Here is an 18,407-nt window from a genome sequence, read left to right on the forward strand (position 1 = left end):
GCTGCTAACGATGTGCAAGTCACAAAAGGAAAGTACGAAGAAAGTCTGAGGGATATCGGAAATTATAACCCAAAGTATGTGGAGGATATGCGTTATGTTTTCAACAAATGCCAGCAGTCTGAAGAGGAGAGGAAGAATTTCTTTAAGCAAACATTACTTAATTACTGCCAGCAGATGTCATTAGCACCACACTTTAACAGGTAAGTCCCGTAAATGATGAGACCTTGATCTTGCATCAGGTTCCTCCAGTGACAGTTTCCTCCTAAATGCATTGAAAACACTTTTTAGGCTATCCAGAGTACTTTTAGATCTCTAGAAATGCTTTCTATTAAAAACGACGCTGTAAAATTTGTATCTGTTCGGTCATCGTAGGGCAACTTGAGTCTTCGAAATTACAAGCAGTATCATTTTCCTGAAAATTTTAGATGCAAATTAAATTCTTGCGAAAGTAAAAACTTTTCTGATTCCTCACTCCATCGCATTTTCGAATCCGAAAATTTTAGGTTTTCTTTGTCCAAGAAAAATAGCTTAGCCTAGGGAGTGAAATGCGAAAAATTAAACTTTAGAAAATCGTAGGAAATTTGAGATAAGTGTCGAAATTGTACGTGAATTGAACGGTCCTCTAGAAATTTTTTAGCCTTTCTCAAGCTATAGAAAATTCTAGGTAATTTTTACTCCTCCGAACAGATCTTTTACAGAAAACGGTCGTTGGGTGCCCCTGTTGCATGTACACACGGAATACTGTACATAAAATGAAACAGCTTTTCGGGTCCGGTAGACATCGGGTCTTAGGTCTTTTGAATCCCATATTTTTGGAGAGATCGTTCAAAGACATGCTGCAAAACTATACATTTTCGTGAAATAATAAAATTTCTTCAAATAATAAAATCGACAAGTGTTCTTCAATGCCTGTTGAATGCTTGTTTGTAGGACGGGACCGCCATTTTACCTGGTCATCCGTGCCACGCGAAGGACTAGCTGTCCGCGAGGCAAAGGCAATACCTTCATTCTCAGTTACTGTAAGACCCTGAGTATTGGTCCGGCCCCATCAAACCCGCGCCCTACCACCGGGGTGGAGTACTTCCTGATACATGTGAAAGGCTGATGGGGATGTGCCGCTGGATAGGGTAGCATTTGATTGTAATGGGGTCGCACATTTTCGGATTTTTGGGGTAAGACAGTTCTCGATATTTACAGTTAGCAAACGTACCAGAATGTTTGTACTGTAGGTCATTTTTAGGATGACCTATTTAAAGGATTGATAAGGTAGATACTTAAATAAAAAGTGACTAAGTTGGAATTAAAAAATAAAATTACCGCCCTTGTCCAAAATTGACTAAAATGGAGTCTATAATTGGCCACAGAATAGACTGTAAATGGGGAAAGGACTCTGAGAGGCCAGCGGCACATACACAGCAAGAATTACCCCTAATACCCCCCCCCCCCACTGGGACCTCCCCCTCTGGAATCAAACGTTCTACCGACTGAGCTAACCCCTGCTGCTGCCTGTACATGTACTTGTTATATCGTGTTAACTTGCCTTTGATTGTGCAGGATATCCAGTATCTACAGTGAACTGAATGCAGCTTTTGAAGCAACAGACGTCCCCGCTGATATTTCTTGGTGGTCTGTTAACTGTGGGGTTGACATGCCAACAAAATGGCCAGAATTTGAGGTAAAAATAAAACGTGTTAAATTTCCACATTTACCGTAAATGTGAAGGTGTTCAAATTTGCTCTAGTCTTAAGACTAGTGAGCACTCTTAGTTATGAAACTAGTTTTCAGATTCGGTACAAATTAAATACTTTTACAAATCCAAATTTAAAAATAAAGAATTCCCTCTCTTTCTCTGTAAGTTATATATTGGCAATAATGATAATGATAATAATAGCAATAGTAATAGTAATTTAAAAAAAACGCGCAGATCTGAAAATATGTTTAGTTTGGATAATGCTAAAAGATCTAGAAATTTCAACTTCATTGGGTAAACTGTTGCACCATTTTGATGCGCTGTAACTCCTATTCTTTAGGCCGCAATAGGGGATCTAATTTACCTTAGGTCCAATTTTATGGTGACCTTGACTCTGTACGAGAAGCATCCCACTTCATTAGGTCACGGAAACTACCAAGTCCGATATTACTTGGCCCGTTTATGTGGAGAAAAAGTCACTCGCCTACCCGAGCTACCCTGGGCAAGCCAGCTTTTCATACATTTTTTCACAAAACGTGGCGAACCATTAACATGAGAAAAAGATGTTAGCTCGCTTTGAAGGGTGACCAACTTTTCTCCATTTTTCAACACTTTGGCTCGGCCAGCCGAGTCAACTTTAACAAGCGTTTACGCAAGAAAAATGTTGACCCCCTTTGCCCGAGCCAGCAACGTTTATGCATGCTCTGATTGTCTAAAACACCACTCGCAAACCCTCTGATTGTATCGTGGTGACCGAGGTGACCCGGTTGGGCGAGCCAGAGCACGGTTTTTATGGAAAAAAGTCGACCCGGCGTGGAGGGTCACCATGCCATCACAAAAGGGTGACTCGGCTAGGCTGGTCATCATTCTAGCCGAGTCAACGTTTTGTTTCTCATGTAAACGGTTCGGCACGTTTTTAAGGAAATGTATAAAACGTTGGCTCGCCCAGGAGAGCTGGGGTCAAGTTTTCTCCATATAAACGGAGGCCCAGGTCAAACGTCAAACTTCACATGTGACGGACCTAATTGACTATTTTCCAATTCCCCATAATACACTCTGTCTGCCCCCCAAATTTTACATAACTTATTGTCTTAAAATACTCTTGGGAAAATGCAATACTCCCAGGAGCATTTAAAAACAATGGTTTATGCAAAATTTGGGGGGCAAACAGAGTGTATTATGTGGAATTGGAAAATAGAGAATGCTAATTAGCAAAATCTATTTTTCTCACTCATTAGCATTAGGTTCGTCAAAAGTTTGACGGTTGAACATAGCCTAATCTATTCACGGAGTCCATCTTTACTGACAAAAAGGCGATCACCTAGCTGGCTTAACTTTTAGAGTATGCTGATCAGTTATAGTGTTCACCCGTTCGCAACAAATTACTGAATTAAATAACAACGCAAAATGTACATTAATATTCCAGGAATACACAGGACAGGAGGAGCAGCAACAGACAGTCATACTACAGCAACAACAGACAGCTGTCAATCAAAAAGATATCCCTCAAGCAGACTCTAGTTCCCCTGGAACCAAAAAGAGTTCTGTTTGTACGACACTATAAATTCAGCGGATTTAAAGAAAAAAATGAGGAAAAAACAAGAATACAGTATTTCCTTCACTCAGTCGTAGGTCTGACAGACGATGATACATACACAGCATTGTGTTGATTAAGCTTGCGTGTTTCATAGTTTTTTTCTTGTTTTACGTAGACGTGATTTGATATCATGTACTGAGTATCGCAATTTTTCATATACAAAACACTTACAGATTTTACAGTTAATTGTTAAAAGAAAACATGTACATATTCATTCCAGTCATTTTTACGCACGTTCTGGAAACATTTTAAATGAAGGTAGTAATATAACTATACAAATAGAAATAGTGCCTGTTTTAGAGCTGTCATACCGTCTGCTGATTTTTTTGAACGATCACTTACAAGTGTAAAGTATCCTGGTTTTAAGTTAACTTTAGGGAAACCACGATGTTCGCGATAAACTGCTAACAGTGTACAAATTTTCAGTAAGATTTAAAACCTTTTCAGTTCTCTATTTTCGAAGCCTTCATAATACACTCCGTTTGCCCCTTTATTAGTTTTGCATATCTTATTGTTTTCAAGTGCTCCTGGGAAAACTGAACACCTTATTACATGAAATTTTGGCGACACGTTAATTTAGCGATTTTAAAAGATCCTTATTTAGCGGCACTTAAATTTAGCGATTATTCGTAAATTTGGAACATAAGTCACTTAATTTTCGCGATTTCATGAACTGAAACTTTAGCGAATTAAGGTATTCAAGACTTTTACTACGACAATAGAACATGTATGTCATAAAAATCATAAACGTCAATAGCTTCATTTAAGACCCCGCCCACACACATCTGGATCTTTCCGAATTCAAAAATTTCCACGTCCACACGTATTCGTATTCAAATCGAATTTGCCCGTCCACACGCATCCGACACGTAACTGGAGTCACCCTAGTACTCAAGATTCCTCTTGGAATATTGGCAACGGGGAATGCTACGAATAGCGCGCGAAATTTTTATCTTGCTCTGCCTTCAGAGAACCTTGGAACGAGGTTGCGATCTTGAATCAACATGATCTCGACACCGAAATGACGATTATTGTTATTTCTTATTTGGCCTCAAAATGACGATTATCGTAATTTTGAGGACCAGACAAATGACTCGGTCAAGTCCCTCTCGAAAGTAAATCTCGAATTGAGTTTGGCCAGATTAATTTCTTTGCTATTTCTGCATGTCCATTCGTAATACTCCGATTCCAGAAAAAAACGGAAGTTGCATGGAAGTGAGGCTTAATAGCCCTCGTGGTAAATTTAAAATAACTAACATGGGGGACGATCAAGTCGATCTTACTCCAGAGGACATTCCTAGTGCTAGCTTTATTGAAGAATAGATAAAAAAATTTGATCGTTGCTCAACTAAGGTTTTGGTTAAATTGCCGCCGTATGAATCAAAATTATAATGAAGGGAACTGATGGAATAAGGTAGGTGTACATCATCCGGCGATCGATCATCTGTCATGTTATGCTGTTCAGACGCTGTTTAGGTTTTAATGTATCAGTAGGAACGAAAGTGGGAAAGACGGTAAAATTATCACCAAATTCTGAATCAACGGTGGAAAAGTTATTGAAGTGCTTTGCTGCATTGCTGCGTCACTCACGGTATCCCCATTTTCCCTCAGTTCTTCAATCTGTCTCAGGATCTGTTTCACTAACTTTGCTTTGTATAGTGAAGCCTAGGCGGGGGGGTGAAGACTCTCTCTGGGTCAGATTCATATATTTTTAGACTTTCACGGCTTGCAGGTTCATAACGCTGAGAAAGCATGTAAACATGCATGTAAACATTGTCCGAGGTCAGATTGCAATCAAAATTTTATTAGTGCAGCTCATAAGCACAACTTATTTCCTATGCACTTAAAAAAATTTAACTTGAGCCTGCGATCGTTAAGAAAACTAGAAACTTGTCAGCGGATAACCTAAGAAAAATACTCGACCTCGATGGGTCGATACTTGAGTCCGCGATAAGGTCAGGTGGTACTGGTCAGCGGATACCCTATTTTGACAGCTGTCAATTGATCACAACATGGATGTGCAAGGTCAGGTTGCACCTGGGCTTCCCAACTACTGTCTATAGCTAGAATGTGTGGTTTCCCTGTGGTGAGGACAGACGGTAGGTGGCGGTCGGTGTACGGTCACGTGATTACCAAATTTTCTAAGATGGATAGATTTTCTTAGCTATGGCACTCCGAAGCGCGCTCGAGCGTGGAGCTCCGCTAAAAAGAACAATACACGGCGGCTTGAAGATATGAATTTTATTTCTCCTGTCAAAAACAATATCTTACGAACGAGCACAGCGAGTGAGTAATAATATACGCCAACAGAAATAACCTTGAAGATCTCGTATAATCTTTCAAGAAGTTAACTTGTGATTTTGCTGACTGTTTTTTTTAGTTGAAAAAAGATAAAAGCTATTTTTTAAGTCAGCGGGTCTGCATTTTTCTACTTATGAAAAAATTGCATCCTAAAAAAAGCATGCAACGGAAGTAATTTTGGTTGGCTGATTCAGCAAATGTCAATCAATCAAAAAAGTGGGCGGCAGACGTTTCGTAGAAGGTTTGTTTCAGGCTCTCTTTTCCTTTCGCCTTGCTCGACGGGATGTTACAAAGCGAAACGAAAAAAGAGCCTAATCTCAGGTTAAGATCAGAGCGGAAAGGCAAAGTACCAGTCCTCCTCCGCATCACAGCTGAACCGGAGATTTTCAACGCCCCATCTCCCTACGCGCTGCTCGGCTGTGTCCTCCTTACCTTCGCGCTAAGCTAACTAACGCCTGTCGATATGTAAGTTAACAAGAACGGCAGGGGATTTACACTTTTAAGTTAGGGAAATTGAAGTGAAAGGACTAATTTGAGGAGTTTTGAACGCTCCTGCTGTGTCTTCAGTACAACTACAAATCGGGAACGGAGTATAGATGGGGTATAAAAAGGTGCTTTCTTTTTGCGGTAAAACTTAACGGAGGTAAACTAATAAGGAAAACGAAACCGAGTGGAAATACACCAGAAGCCAGTTCAGAGGGTATAAAGATTGTAGTAGAAACATTCATCTTCATGTTCATGTAAATCCTCTAGTTTCTTTTTCGTCCTTCGTCATGAGTTCATTTGTGTGGGAGGAACACGTGACGCCGCGTATACAGTTGTGGAGGTGGAGCATGTGACGAGGCCCTTTTAATTTGCGTGGGAGGCCAATATTTCTTCCGGCAAATGGAAGCATCGCACATGAAATGGTTTGTTGTACTTTGGCCGTGGTTCCTAAGAAAAATATTGATAGCCTCCTCTTTTTGCCTAAAAGGCAAAAGGAGGGGTTTTCGGACGGTGTTTTCCCTTCTGCTGAGATCAAATTAGCGATAAAAATGCAATTTGGGCCAACATTGTGACGCTCATTCCAAAGAACTTAACTCGAGCTAACTGTTTGCAGTTGATTGAGAGCTGTTTCCCTTTGCACAACAAGGGTAAGTGTAGGTAAATTGTGTATAACAGAAAAGAGTATAGTGCGGAAAGTTAGCTGAAACTTTAAAGGTGCAACGTTGATAAAACTTCAACCAGCAACTAATTTAATCAAGAGTTTTTCAATTTTACAATTGATCATGAGGCACGATTCCGGGAAACAGCCGTTGTCGGAATAACTCTGTAATCAGTCTAGTGTCACAATATAGAGCCGGGTCACAACATTAGTTTCCGTTCTTTATTGTTGACATATATCCCGTTGGTCAGGCGATGGACTTACTGAACGATGAACGCGTTTTGAACCAGTTTTCGAGTCATTTTTGGGATTGAGTCATTGAGTTTACATTTTCTTAGTTATAAGGTCACCTAAAGTACTAACTCAGTAAAGGAAAAGAGATGTCATCTTAAAGGTCAAGGCAGAAATACAATGGCGTGGTAAACAATGTAACATGTATCTGATTTGGCTAAGGATCACTCCAACCTTTATCTAAATTTCCACTAGGTACGTAATTCTGGTTTCACATGAAGTCTTTTTTCGGAAAATGAAACTTTCAAGTAAATGATTCAGCAGTGGCCTCGCATCCCCTGTATTTTGTAGACGATCTTGCGAATTTTCATGATTCTGGTAGTTTCAGCAATTTCTGTAGTTCTCGTGGTCCCGTCAAATCATTTGCATTTCCCTGTCGACTTACAATTCACCATTTTGAAAATCTGGTATGTTTTGAAAAACTCTTACAGTGAAAACTGCGTTTGGGAGGTACATAATTTTATGTAGAGAGGAGGCGGAAACAGTATCATGGTGATTTTAGTGTTTTTTTGTTTTTGGTGCAATTTTTGGAACCCGCCCCCCTATTATTTGGTATGTTTTTTCCCTCCCCCCTCATTCCATATCCCGCAACTATAAGAAAAAAACATGACTTCCCCCTCCTCCACCATCACCACCCCGACTTAAAACACCCTGATGACAGTCAGACTAAAATAAGACATTCTATTCTTAAAATTTGTCTATAGGGATTAATGACAATTATCTCATAACCAAAAATATTAATCACTTTTGTTTATTGAGATTAATTAACTTAAATTTATCAAACTGGGATAAGCACCGTCTACCTTCAGCAACAAATGATTATAAACTTCTGCCAGTATGTCATTAATTAAATTTCAAATAAAAAAATAAACTAGAGGTAATCATTGATTACCGATCAGCGTTCGTCAATTGCGGATAAATTACGGAAACCAAATCGGGTCGAAAGGAGTCCAATTTCCCGACCGAGGTCCCCCTGATAGAATTTAGTTGGGGGAGGGGGGGGGGGGGGGGCTAATTTAATTTGCAGTCGTCCGTGGTAGATCGAAAATTTCTGGCATATTGCCACAGGAACACCAGATTAGGATGCGTTCTGACGACCGCGAGAAAAATAATAAGCACGATGGGTTGATGGGAAGAGCAAATGCGCGGTACTCCTCCCCTTCGCCCCCTGCATGCTCCCTTTCCCCCTCCCCCCAGCCTTCTAGTTTCACAAGGAGATCCCTGCTGAGAGAGAGAAACACAGTGGCGGTGTTGATTGAAACGTTTTTGACGGCTCCTGCTTTATACCTTCAGTCATATTGGCAGAAATTTAATCTAAAAACTCATGCCCTCCCCCCCTCAAAAAAATCGCCATAGTCCCCACTTCTCTACGTAAATTATGAACCGTTTCTTAGCTTTGTAAATTTCTTAGGTGAGTTCAATCCGAAATCAGACACAGAAAGGCAAGGGTATATATTGTATTTGGTTTTCCAAAAGATGCAATTGAACGAGTGCGTGCACTGGAGTAAAACATTTCTATGGGTGTTTTTGGACAAAGAATTTTAAGTAATTACTGCATCAAAGCGGGAAAGCCTAGCAAGCTAATTGCTAACAAACACAAAAAAACCTTGCCATCGCCCTTATGAAGCCGCCACTTCAGAAGTTAAAAACATTGAATGATTTAAGTGTCACAAAAGATTACTGTAAAAATTTGCATGCACAAAATTTAAAAAACCATTAAATATTTTTTGTAGCCGTTTATTATCATTCAGTTTTGAATGGCAAGTTAAAACTCGACCTTCAACCTGTATTGCTCGATAGGCCATTTTGACAATACATAAGCTTAAATAAAAAGGCGAAAAAACACAAACGTCTAAGACCAAGAACAAAATATCACCTAAAGATTTTTTATGTATCGCACTGAAAAATGCGTTAAATATTAAATGTGATTATGGACATTATGGATTACAGCGATCTAAAGACATAAAGCAATACATTCGAACCTAACTTTGCGGATCGAGAGCGGAAAGGCGAACTAGTTCCAGTACAAACTGAACCAGAGAGCTGCGTATGAGCGTTTCAACGCCCTCTCTCCCTACGCCCTGCTTGGCTGTCTCCTCCTTACCTTCGTTCTAAGCTAAATAACGCCTGTTGATATGTAAGTTAACAAGAACGGCAGGGGATTTACACTATTATGTTAGGGAAATTGAAGTGAAAGGACCAATTTGAGGAGTATTGAACGCTCCTGCTGTGTCTTCAGTACAACTACAAATCGGGAACGGAGTATAGATGGGGTATAAAAAGGCGCCTTCTTTCTGCGGTAAAACTCAACGGAGGTAAAGTAATAAGGAAAACGAAACTGAAAGGAAACACACCAAAAGCCAATTCAGAGGGTATTAAGATTGTATTAGAAACATTCATCTTCATGTTCATGAAAATCGTCTAGTTTTTTTTGGCCTTCGTCACGAGTTCATTTGTGTGGGAGGAACACGTGACGCCGCGTATACCGTTGTGGAGGTGGAACACGTGACGAGGTCCTTATAATTTTCGTGGGAGGCCAATATTTCTTTTGGCAAATGGAAGCATCACACATGAAATTGTTTGTTGTACTTTGGCCGTGATTTCTAAGAAAAATATTGACAGCCTCCTCCTATTGCCTTTTAAAGAAAAAGGAGGAGGTTTTCGGACGGTGTTTTCCCTTCTGCTGAGATCAAATTAGCAATAAAATCCAATTTAGACCAACATTGTGACGCTCATTCCAAAGAACTTAACTCGAGCTAACTGTTTTGCAGTTGATTGAGAGCTGTTTCCCTTTGCACAACAAGGGTAAGTGGAACGCGCGCTAGACAGTCTGAAATAATTTCCTGGTTTTGGTGAGGGTCCGTTTGCGCATCCGCTTTATCAGTTTCTGTTTGCTAATATGTTACCATAAGAGGCACCCAACGACTGTTATCTCTAAAACATCTTTTAGGAGAAGCAAATATTGCCTAGTCGTACAATTTTCTATTGAGGACGGCTAAAAATTTCTAGATGACAGCGCCCTGTTCCATTCATGAACCACTTTCGAAGCTTATGTAATAAATTCCCTACGATTTTCTGAACTTTGATTTTCATATTTCACTTCGTAAGCTAGGCTATTTTCTGTAAATAAAAAAACAAGGAAACCTAAAATTTCAGTTTCGGATTCAAAAATATCTCATTTTTATAATATATGTCAAATTGCATTTTAAATCTTTGGAAATAACTTGACTCAAGCCCTTGTAATTTCAACCCTAGGATGATCAAACACGATTCAAATTTTATAGCACTGCTTGGAACTATTGCTAGAGATCTAATAGTACACTGAATAGCCTAAAAAGTGTTTGGTTCACTATATTTAGGAGGAAACTGTCGTTGGGTGCCCCTGTACCATTAACGCACAATTTAAAGGCTAAATTTTATGAAATTTTAGCCCCAATCTTTTAATGATCTTATTCAATCGTCACGTAGGAAGCGACTCAGCGACATGAGCCCTGAAAGCAAGGAGAAGCACTAGCAACTTATCGGGGCTCCTTATCAAGTATTGAGAGTTATTTAGCAAGAATATCATGAGATCCCCAACAGATCTAGTTTGCGTGTGAAGATACTCATTCAATTCTGCCAAGTACCGTGCCAAAAAGAGTATGACGCATAAATTATGACAACTTATGAAATACCTGAATCGACGCTATGACAACTGATGGGGACATTTGGGGGTACCCAATATCGCAATACCGTAAGAAAAAATGGCAAATACCGAAATACCGATACCTTATATTTTAATCACATTTATAATCGGTTCTGCATAGTTATGGAATTAGATAAAACTATCTCAGGCATTTATGCACCAGATGTCCATATTTTTTTTTCTTTGTTTTAATATTTTGGTAGTTCGCCAGTTTTTTGCAAATTTTCCCTGTATTTAGGAGCAAACAATCGTTGGGTGCCGCTGTACCCCGCTAAGGCTAAATTTTATGAAATTTTCGCCCCCAAAATCTTTTAATGATCTTATTTAATGGTCACTTAGTAAGAGACTCAGCGATATGAGCTGTCCTGATAGCAAGTAGAAACACTCGCAACTTATCGAGTATTGAGAGTTTTTTACCAAAATATCATGAGCATGAGATCCCCAACAGATCCACTTTGTGTGCGAAGATCACAGGACTCTTTCGATTCTACCCCGTTGCTACAGTGTGTATAACAGAAAAGAGTGTAGTGCTGAAAGTTAGCTGAAACTTTAATGGTACAACTTTGATGAAAGTCCAACCAGCAACTAATTTAATCATAAGTTTTTCAATTTTACAATTGATCATGAGGCACGATTCCGGGAAACAGCCGTTGTCGGATGAACTCAATAATTCTAGTGTCACAATATAGAGCCGGGTAACAAAACTAATTTCCGTTCTTTATTGTTGACATATATCCCGTTGGTCAGGCGATGGACTTACTGAACGATGAACGCGTTTTGGACCAGTTTTCGAGTCATTTTTGGGATTGAGTTTACATTTTCTTAGTTATACAGTCACCTAAAGTACTAACTAAACGAAAAGATCGAGATGTCATCTTAGAGATCAAGGCAGAAATACGGTATGGCGGGGTAAACAATGTAACATATATCTGATTTGGCTACGGAGTCACTCCAACCTTTTATCTAAATTCCCACTAGGTAATTCTGGTTTCACATGAAGTCTCTTTTCGGAAAATGAAAATTCCAAGTAAATGATTCAGCAGTGGCCTCGCATCCCCTGTATTTTGTAGACGATCTTGCGAATTTTCATGATTCTGGTAGTTTCAGCAATTTCTGTAGTTTTCGTGGTCCCGTCGAATTATTTGCATTTCTCTGCCGACTTACGATTCACCATTTTGAAAATCTGATATATTTTGAAAAATTCTTACCGTGAAAACTGCGTTTGGGAGATACATAATTTATGTAGAGAGGAGGCGGAAACAGTATCATGGTGATTTTAGTGTTTTTTTTGGTGCAATTTTTGGAACCCGCCCCCCTATTATTTGGTATGTTTTTTCCCTCCTCCCTCCTCCCATATCCCACAACTATAGGAAAAATACATGACTCCCCCCTCCTCCACAACCACCCCGACTTAAAACACCCAGATGACAGTCAGACTAAAACAAGACATTTTATTCTTAAAATTTGTCTATAGTGATTAATGACAATTTTGTTTCATAACTAAAAATATTAATAACTTTAGTTTATTGAGATCAATTAACTTAAATTTATCAAATTGATAAGCACCGTCTAGCTTCAGTAACGAAAGAATTATAAAATTCTGCCAGTCAATGTCATTAATAAAATTTTAAATAAAAAAATAAACTAGAGGTAATCATTGATTACGGATCAGCGTTCGTCAATTGCGGAAAAATTACGGAAAGGAAATCGAGTCGAAACGAGTCCAGTTTCCCGACCGAGGTGCCCCTGATAGAATTTAATTGCCGGAGGGGGGAGGGGGCTAATCTAATTTGCAGTCGTCCGTGGTAGATCGAAAATTTCTGCCATAGTGCCACAGGAACACCAGATTAGGATGCGTTCTGACGAACGCGACAAAAATAATAAGCGCAATGGGATGATGGGAAGAGCAAAAGGCAAGGTACACCTTCCCTTCGCCCCCTGCATGCTCCCTTTTCCCCTCTCCCCAGCCTCTTAGTTTCACAAGGAGATCCCTGCGGAAAGAGAGAAACACAGTGGCGGTGTTGACTGAAACGTTTTTGACGGCTCCTGCTTTATACCTTCAGTCATATTGGCAGAAGGTTAATCTAAAAACTCGTGCCCTCCCACCCTCAAAAAAATCGCCATAGTCCCCCCTTCTCTACGTAAATTATGAACCCTTCCTTAGCTTTGTAAATTTCTTAGGTGAGTTCAATCCCAAATCAGACACAGAAAGGCAAGGGTATATATTGCATTCGGTTTTCCCAAAGATGCAATTGAACGAGTGCGTGCACTAGACTAAAACATTATGGGTGTTTTCGGACAAGAATTTTAAGTAATTACTGCATCAAAACAGGAAAGCCTAGCAAGCTAATTGCCAACGTAAACAAAAAAAACCCTTGCCATCGCCCTTATGAAGCCGCCACTTGAGAAGTTAAAAACATTGAATGTTTTAAGTGTCACAAAAGATCACTGTAATAATTTGCATGCACAAAATTTAAAAAACCATTACATACTTTTTGTAGCCGTTTATTATCATTTAGTTTTGAATGGCAAGCTAAAACTCGACCTTCAACCTGTATTGCTCGATAGGCCATTTTGACCCTACATAAGCTTAAATACAAATGGCGAAAAAGGACAAACTTCTATGACCAAGAACAAAATATGACTTAAAGATTTTTTATGTATCGAACAAAAATGCGCTAAATATTAAATGTGATTATGGATTGTAGCGATCTAAAGACTAATAAAGCACTAAATCCGAACCTAACTCAGCGGATCGAGAGCGGAAAGGCGAACTACTGTAGTTCCAGTGCTCCTTCGTATTACAGCTGAACCAGAGAGTTGCGTATGAGCGTTTCAACCTGACGCCCTATCTCCCTGCGCCCTGCTTGGCTGTGTCCTCTTTACCTTCGTTCTAAGCTAAATAACGCCTGTCGATATGTAAGCTAACAAGAACGGCAGGGGATTTACACTATTATGTTAGGGAAATTGAAGTGAAAGGACCAATTTGAGGAGTTTTGAACGCTCCTGCTGTGTCTTCAGTACAACTACAAATCGGGAACGGAGTATAGATGGGGTATAAAAAGGCGCTTTCTTTTTGCGGTAAAACTCAACTAATAAGGAAAACGAAACCGAGTGGAAATACACCAGAAGCCAGTTCAGAGGGTATAAAGATTGTAGTAGAAACATTCATCTTCATGTTCATGCTAATCCTCTAGTTTCTTTTTCGTCCTTCGTCATGAGTTCATTTGTGTGGGAGGAACACGTGACGCCGCGTATACCGTTGTGGAGGTGGAACACGTGACAAGGCCCTTTTAATCTGCGTGGGAGGTCAATATTTCTTCCGGCAAATGGAAGCATCACACATGAAATTGTTTGTTAAACTTTGGCCGTGATTTCTGAGAAAAATATTGATAGCCTCCTCCTATTGCCTTTTAAGGAAAAGGAGGGGTTTTCGGACGGTGTTTTCCCTTTTGCTGAGATCAAATTAGCAATAAAAAATTGCAATTTGGACCAACATTGTGACGCTCATTCCAAAGAACTTAACTCGAGCTAACTGTTTGCAGTTGATTGGGAGCTGTTTCCCTTTGCACAACAAGGGTAAGTGAAACGCGCGCTAGACAGTCTGAAATAACGTCCTGGTTTTGGTGCCGGCTCCGTTTGCGCATCCGGTTTATCAGCTTTAGCTGCTTGAAAGTGTCACTTTGTTTTCTGTTTGATTCCGGGTTTTTGCTGCTGATACGTTACCTCAGAGGCACCCAACGACTGTTTTCTGTAAAATATCTTTCAGGAGAAGCAAATATTGCCTAGTCGTACAATTTTCTATAGAAGACGGCTAAAAATTTCTGGATGACGGCGCCATGTTCCATTCATGAACAATTTGCGAAGCTTATGCAATAAATTTCCTACGATTTTCTGAACTTCAGAATTTTCACATTTCACTTCCTAAGTTAGGCTATTTTTAATAAAAAAAAAAGGGAAACCTAAAATTTAAGTTTCGGATTCAAAAATGGGATGGCGAGAGGAATCAGAAAATGTCTCACTTTCATAATATGTCAAATTGCATTTTAAATTTTTGAAAATTAAACTCAAGCCTTTGTAATTTCGAAAAGGCTCAAGTTGCCCTGGGATGACCAAACAGATACAAAGTTTTATAGCGCCGCTTGGGACGATCTCTAGAGATCTAAAAGTACTCTGAATAGCCCAAAAAGTGTTTTCAATGTATTTAGGAGGAAACTATCGTTGGGTGCCGCTGTACCATTAACGCTAAGGTTAAATTTTATGAAATTTTCGCCCCCATCTTTTATTGATCTTATTTAATGGTCACTTAATAAGCGACTCAGCGACATGATCTGGCCTCATAGCAAGTAGAAGCACTCGCAACTAATCGAGTATTGAGAGTTTTTTACCAAGAATATCATGACCATGAGATCCCCAACAGATCTAGTTTGTGTGCGAAAATCACAGCACTTTTTAGACTCTGCCCCGTTGCTACAGTGTGTATAACAGAAAAGAGTGTAGTGCGGAAAGTTAGCTGAAACTTTAATGGTGCAACGTTGATGAAAGTCCAAACAGCAACTAATTTAACCATCAGTTTTTCAATTTTACAATTGCTCATGAGGCACGATTCCGAGAAACATTCGTTGTTGGAAGAACTCAATAATTCTAGTGTCACAATATAGAGCCGGGTCACAACATCAATTTCCGTTCTTTATTGTTGACATATATCCCGTCGGTCAGGCGATGGACTTACTGAACGATGAACGCGTTTTGGACCAGTTTTCGAGTCATTTTTGGGATCGACTTTACATTTTATTAGTTATACAGTCACCTAAAGTACTAACTAAAGGAAAAAAGATGTCATCTTAGAGATCAAGGCAGAAATACGATATGGTGGGGTAAACAGTGTAACATATATCTGATTTGGCTAAGGAGTCACTCCGACCTTTTATTTAAATTTCCGCTAGTATATTCTGGTTTCACATGAAGTCTTTTTTCGGAAAATGAAAATTCCAAGTAAATGATTCAGCAGTGGCCTCACATCCCCTGCATGTATTTCAGTAGACGATCTTGTGAATTTTCATGATTCTGGTAGTTTCAGCAATTTCTGTAGTTTTCGTAGTTCCATCGAATACATTTAATTGTATTTCTCTATCGACTTACGATTCACCATTCTTAAAATCTGGTATCTTTTTGCAAACTCTTACCTTGAAAATTGCGTTAGGGAGGTTCATAATTTATGTAGAGAGTGGGCCGGAGGAGAGGGTGGGGGGGAGGGGGGTGGGGAAGCGCGGTAGTTTCTTTTTTTTTGCCTGTGCAATTTTTGACTAAAACACGGCATTTTACTCTTAAAATTTGTCTATAGTGATTAATGGAAATTGTTTCATAACCAAAATAGTAATAACTTTTGTTTATTGAGATCAATTAACTCAATTAACTTAAATTTATCAAATTGATAAGCACCGTCTAGCTTCAGCTCCAAAAGAATTATAAACTTCCGCTAATAAAAAATTTAAAAAAATTTTAAAAAATGACGATGGGATGATGGGAAGCGCAAAAGGCGCGGTACTTTCTTCCCCTCGCCCCCTGCATGCTCCCCGACGTGTATTTGCTATTCATACGGGATTAAGTCTCTTCTTGAAATCTATATGAAATTTCTAAGTCTCTTGAAATTTCTGGTCAACAAATGTCCATGAAAGAGTAAGTCCCTTCAACCACTGTTCAATTTTTAAGGAAAACTGAAAATTCAGTGGCAAATTTTAAAGGAAAAAAATTCAGTGTGGCTAGATTGAGAATCGATCTCTGGGCGTAGAATCTATAGTATTTGCGGCTGAAATGTGTTTGATTTTAATACATATCGCAACAATCGTTATCCTAAATTCGAGTCAGTGCTTAACCCTAATCACTGTTTCTGTTGCTTAAGCCTAATTAGTATTGCCAGTGCTTAATCCTAATAAATTAAGACAGAATCCCGTATGAATAGCAAAAAAAAGTCGATGTACGGGTCCCGTACTAATAGCCAAGGAAAAGCTTGGCGCAGGGGCATGGTTTATTTATTGTTCCAAGTGCAGTAGTGGCCGGGCTTGCTCAGAGAATACAATGTGCTTTAATGTCTATCCATCAACCATACACAATTTTACGCTAACATTTTTTCTACACTTACCTTTTTACAATTTAGCAATATGAGCAATGACAATTCTTCGCCAGGAGGTGAGGGAATCGGGGATGACATTGGATACAGTGTGGAAATAGATACCAAGTATGATCCAGATAAAGAATTCAGGAAACCCGGGTACCGCCGCGGGCCAGAGGTTGAAGTTGACGATATGCATGCAGAATTAAGGCTTGCTCGTAATAGAGCAGTTAGTAAAAAGAATAAAGTCTCCCTTGAAGCAGATTTGCCTTCTGGAAATGTGGGTTTAAAGGCTGACCAGGATGAAGCCTATATTGGTATTAAAGGAAGTGTCGGGCAAGCTGAATTCCATGCTGGATCGCTTGGAGCGGGGGTACAGGGTCTGAGCGGTGGAGCTGAGGGTCGTATTGGAGAAAGGGGAATTCAAGCTGAAGTTGGGTACAATATTGGATCAGGAATGCTTCAAGCAGGCCCAGTCAAGGTTGGCGCTGACATTGGGGTACGAGGCGCCCTACGAGCTGGCTACGGCGGCGTTGGAGCCATTGTCCCGGGTTTTGGAGGCGCCATTGTCTCCGAAGATGGTTTAGAGCTTGACCTCGGTCCATTCAGTTTTAAAATAGGCTGGTAAAACATTCCACCTTAATTTACTCTAAAATGGAAATGGTTTTAGCACAATAACTCGGCTTCCTAACTGTTTATTAAATTAAACTAATACATCGCACTGAAAAAGAGTACTTGTCATTGTAATCAGGCGTATAAGGAATTTAAACTTTGGCTTGTTAACCCTCGTAATTTGGTGTCTAATTAAAAGTAATTTATAGCTAATTAAAGTGAAAAAAATATATAGAGGTTTTAGAGTGACTTATTGATTTTGACAATTTTTGTGTATAAATAAGAGTTTTAACACTATTTTCCAACTTTTCACTCTCAGAAGTGGCGAAAGCCAAAATTCAAAGAATTTCTATATTTCATTTTAATTTTTTTTATTAGAAAAAAAAACAACAACAACAACAACCACAACAACAAATAGCGCCATTTAAAATGCTACCAAAGAGACTTCATTTATATGTTCACCATAGGTTTTCATCCACAAACTTTAAGTTATATCCACTCTACAAGAGTGAAAGGGTTCGCTATATATAGGTCAAAGGTATTCTTGATAGAAGCTGGTCCATTGTCCAACTTCTCCCTTCTCAGCAACTCATCATTTAGCTGCGCAAAAAAATAGGTTACTTTTACACTAGACATTGTAAAATTTGATGGTCCTGTCAAACATTGTCTTTCAGCTTTTTTCACCAGCTTGTTTGAAAAATTCACCACTGGAAAGAATGTTGGGATTAATCTGGGTTTATTATATTTTTTTGGGTATTCATTCACACATTATTTGTAATATTTCTACATTGACTTCCACCTGCTTACAGAAAAACCAAATCGTGCAAGTTTGACCCCGTCCCCTCTCCTCATCCTCCTTTGCGTTATGCGACCTTGTGTGTGCAAAGTCCCCTTTTCACCACAAAATTTCTATTTCTCTCTTGCCAGGTAAATCAAACTCCCAAGCCAAGTTCTAGCGCGCTTATAACCATGTAC

General features: G+C 39.3%; 2 protein-coding genes across 3 annotated transcripts in view; both read left to right on the forward strand.

The window, feature by feature from the left end:
- The window catches only part of LOC140939151 (protein kinase C and casein kinase substrate in neurons protein 2-like), a 9,199-nt gene extending 5,615 nt beyond the window's left edge, over positions 1-3,584 (forward strand). The window contains exons 3-5 of the mRNA XM_073388713.1: positions 1-200; positions 1,555-1,675; positions 3,117-3,584. The exon at positions 1-200 is cut by the window's left edge and continues 137 nt beyond it. Coding sequence (XP_073244814.1) covers positions 1-200; positions 1,555-1,675; positions 3,117-3,254 — 459 coding nt within the window. The 3' untranslated portion in view covers positions 3,255-3,584. The remainder of the gene's footprint in view (positions 201-1,554; positions 1,676-3,116) is intronic.
- Positions 3,585-6,489: 2,905 nt separating this feature from the next.
- Positions 6,490-17,588, forward strand: LOC140939162 (uncharacterized). Of its 2 annotated transcripts, none has more exons than XM_073388722.1 (2): positions 6,490-6,721; positions 16,866-17,588. In XM_073388722.1, exon 2 carries the CDS (start codon positions 16,870-16,872, stop codon positions 17,446-17,448), a length of 579 nt encoding a protein of 192 aa, XP_073244823.1. In that variant the 5' UTR covers positions 6,490-6,721; positions 16,866-16,869; the 3' UTR covers positions 17,449-17,588. The 2 variants fall into 2 exon arrangements, with proteins under 2 accessions (XP_073244823.1, XP_073244832.1); XM_073388731.1 differs by lacking the exon at positions 6,490-6,721 and adding an exon at positions 14,164-14,287.
- The last annotated feature ends 819 nt before the right edge of the window (positions 17,589-18,407 follow it).

The sequence above is a fragment of the Porites lutea genome, chromosome 1 (genome assembly GCF_958299795.1).
Source record: "Porites lutea chromosome 1, jaPorLute2.1, whole genome shotgun sequence".
NCBI lineage: Eukaryota > Metazoa > Cnidaria > Anthozoa > Scleractinia > Poritidae > Porites > Porites lutea.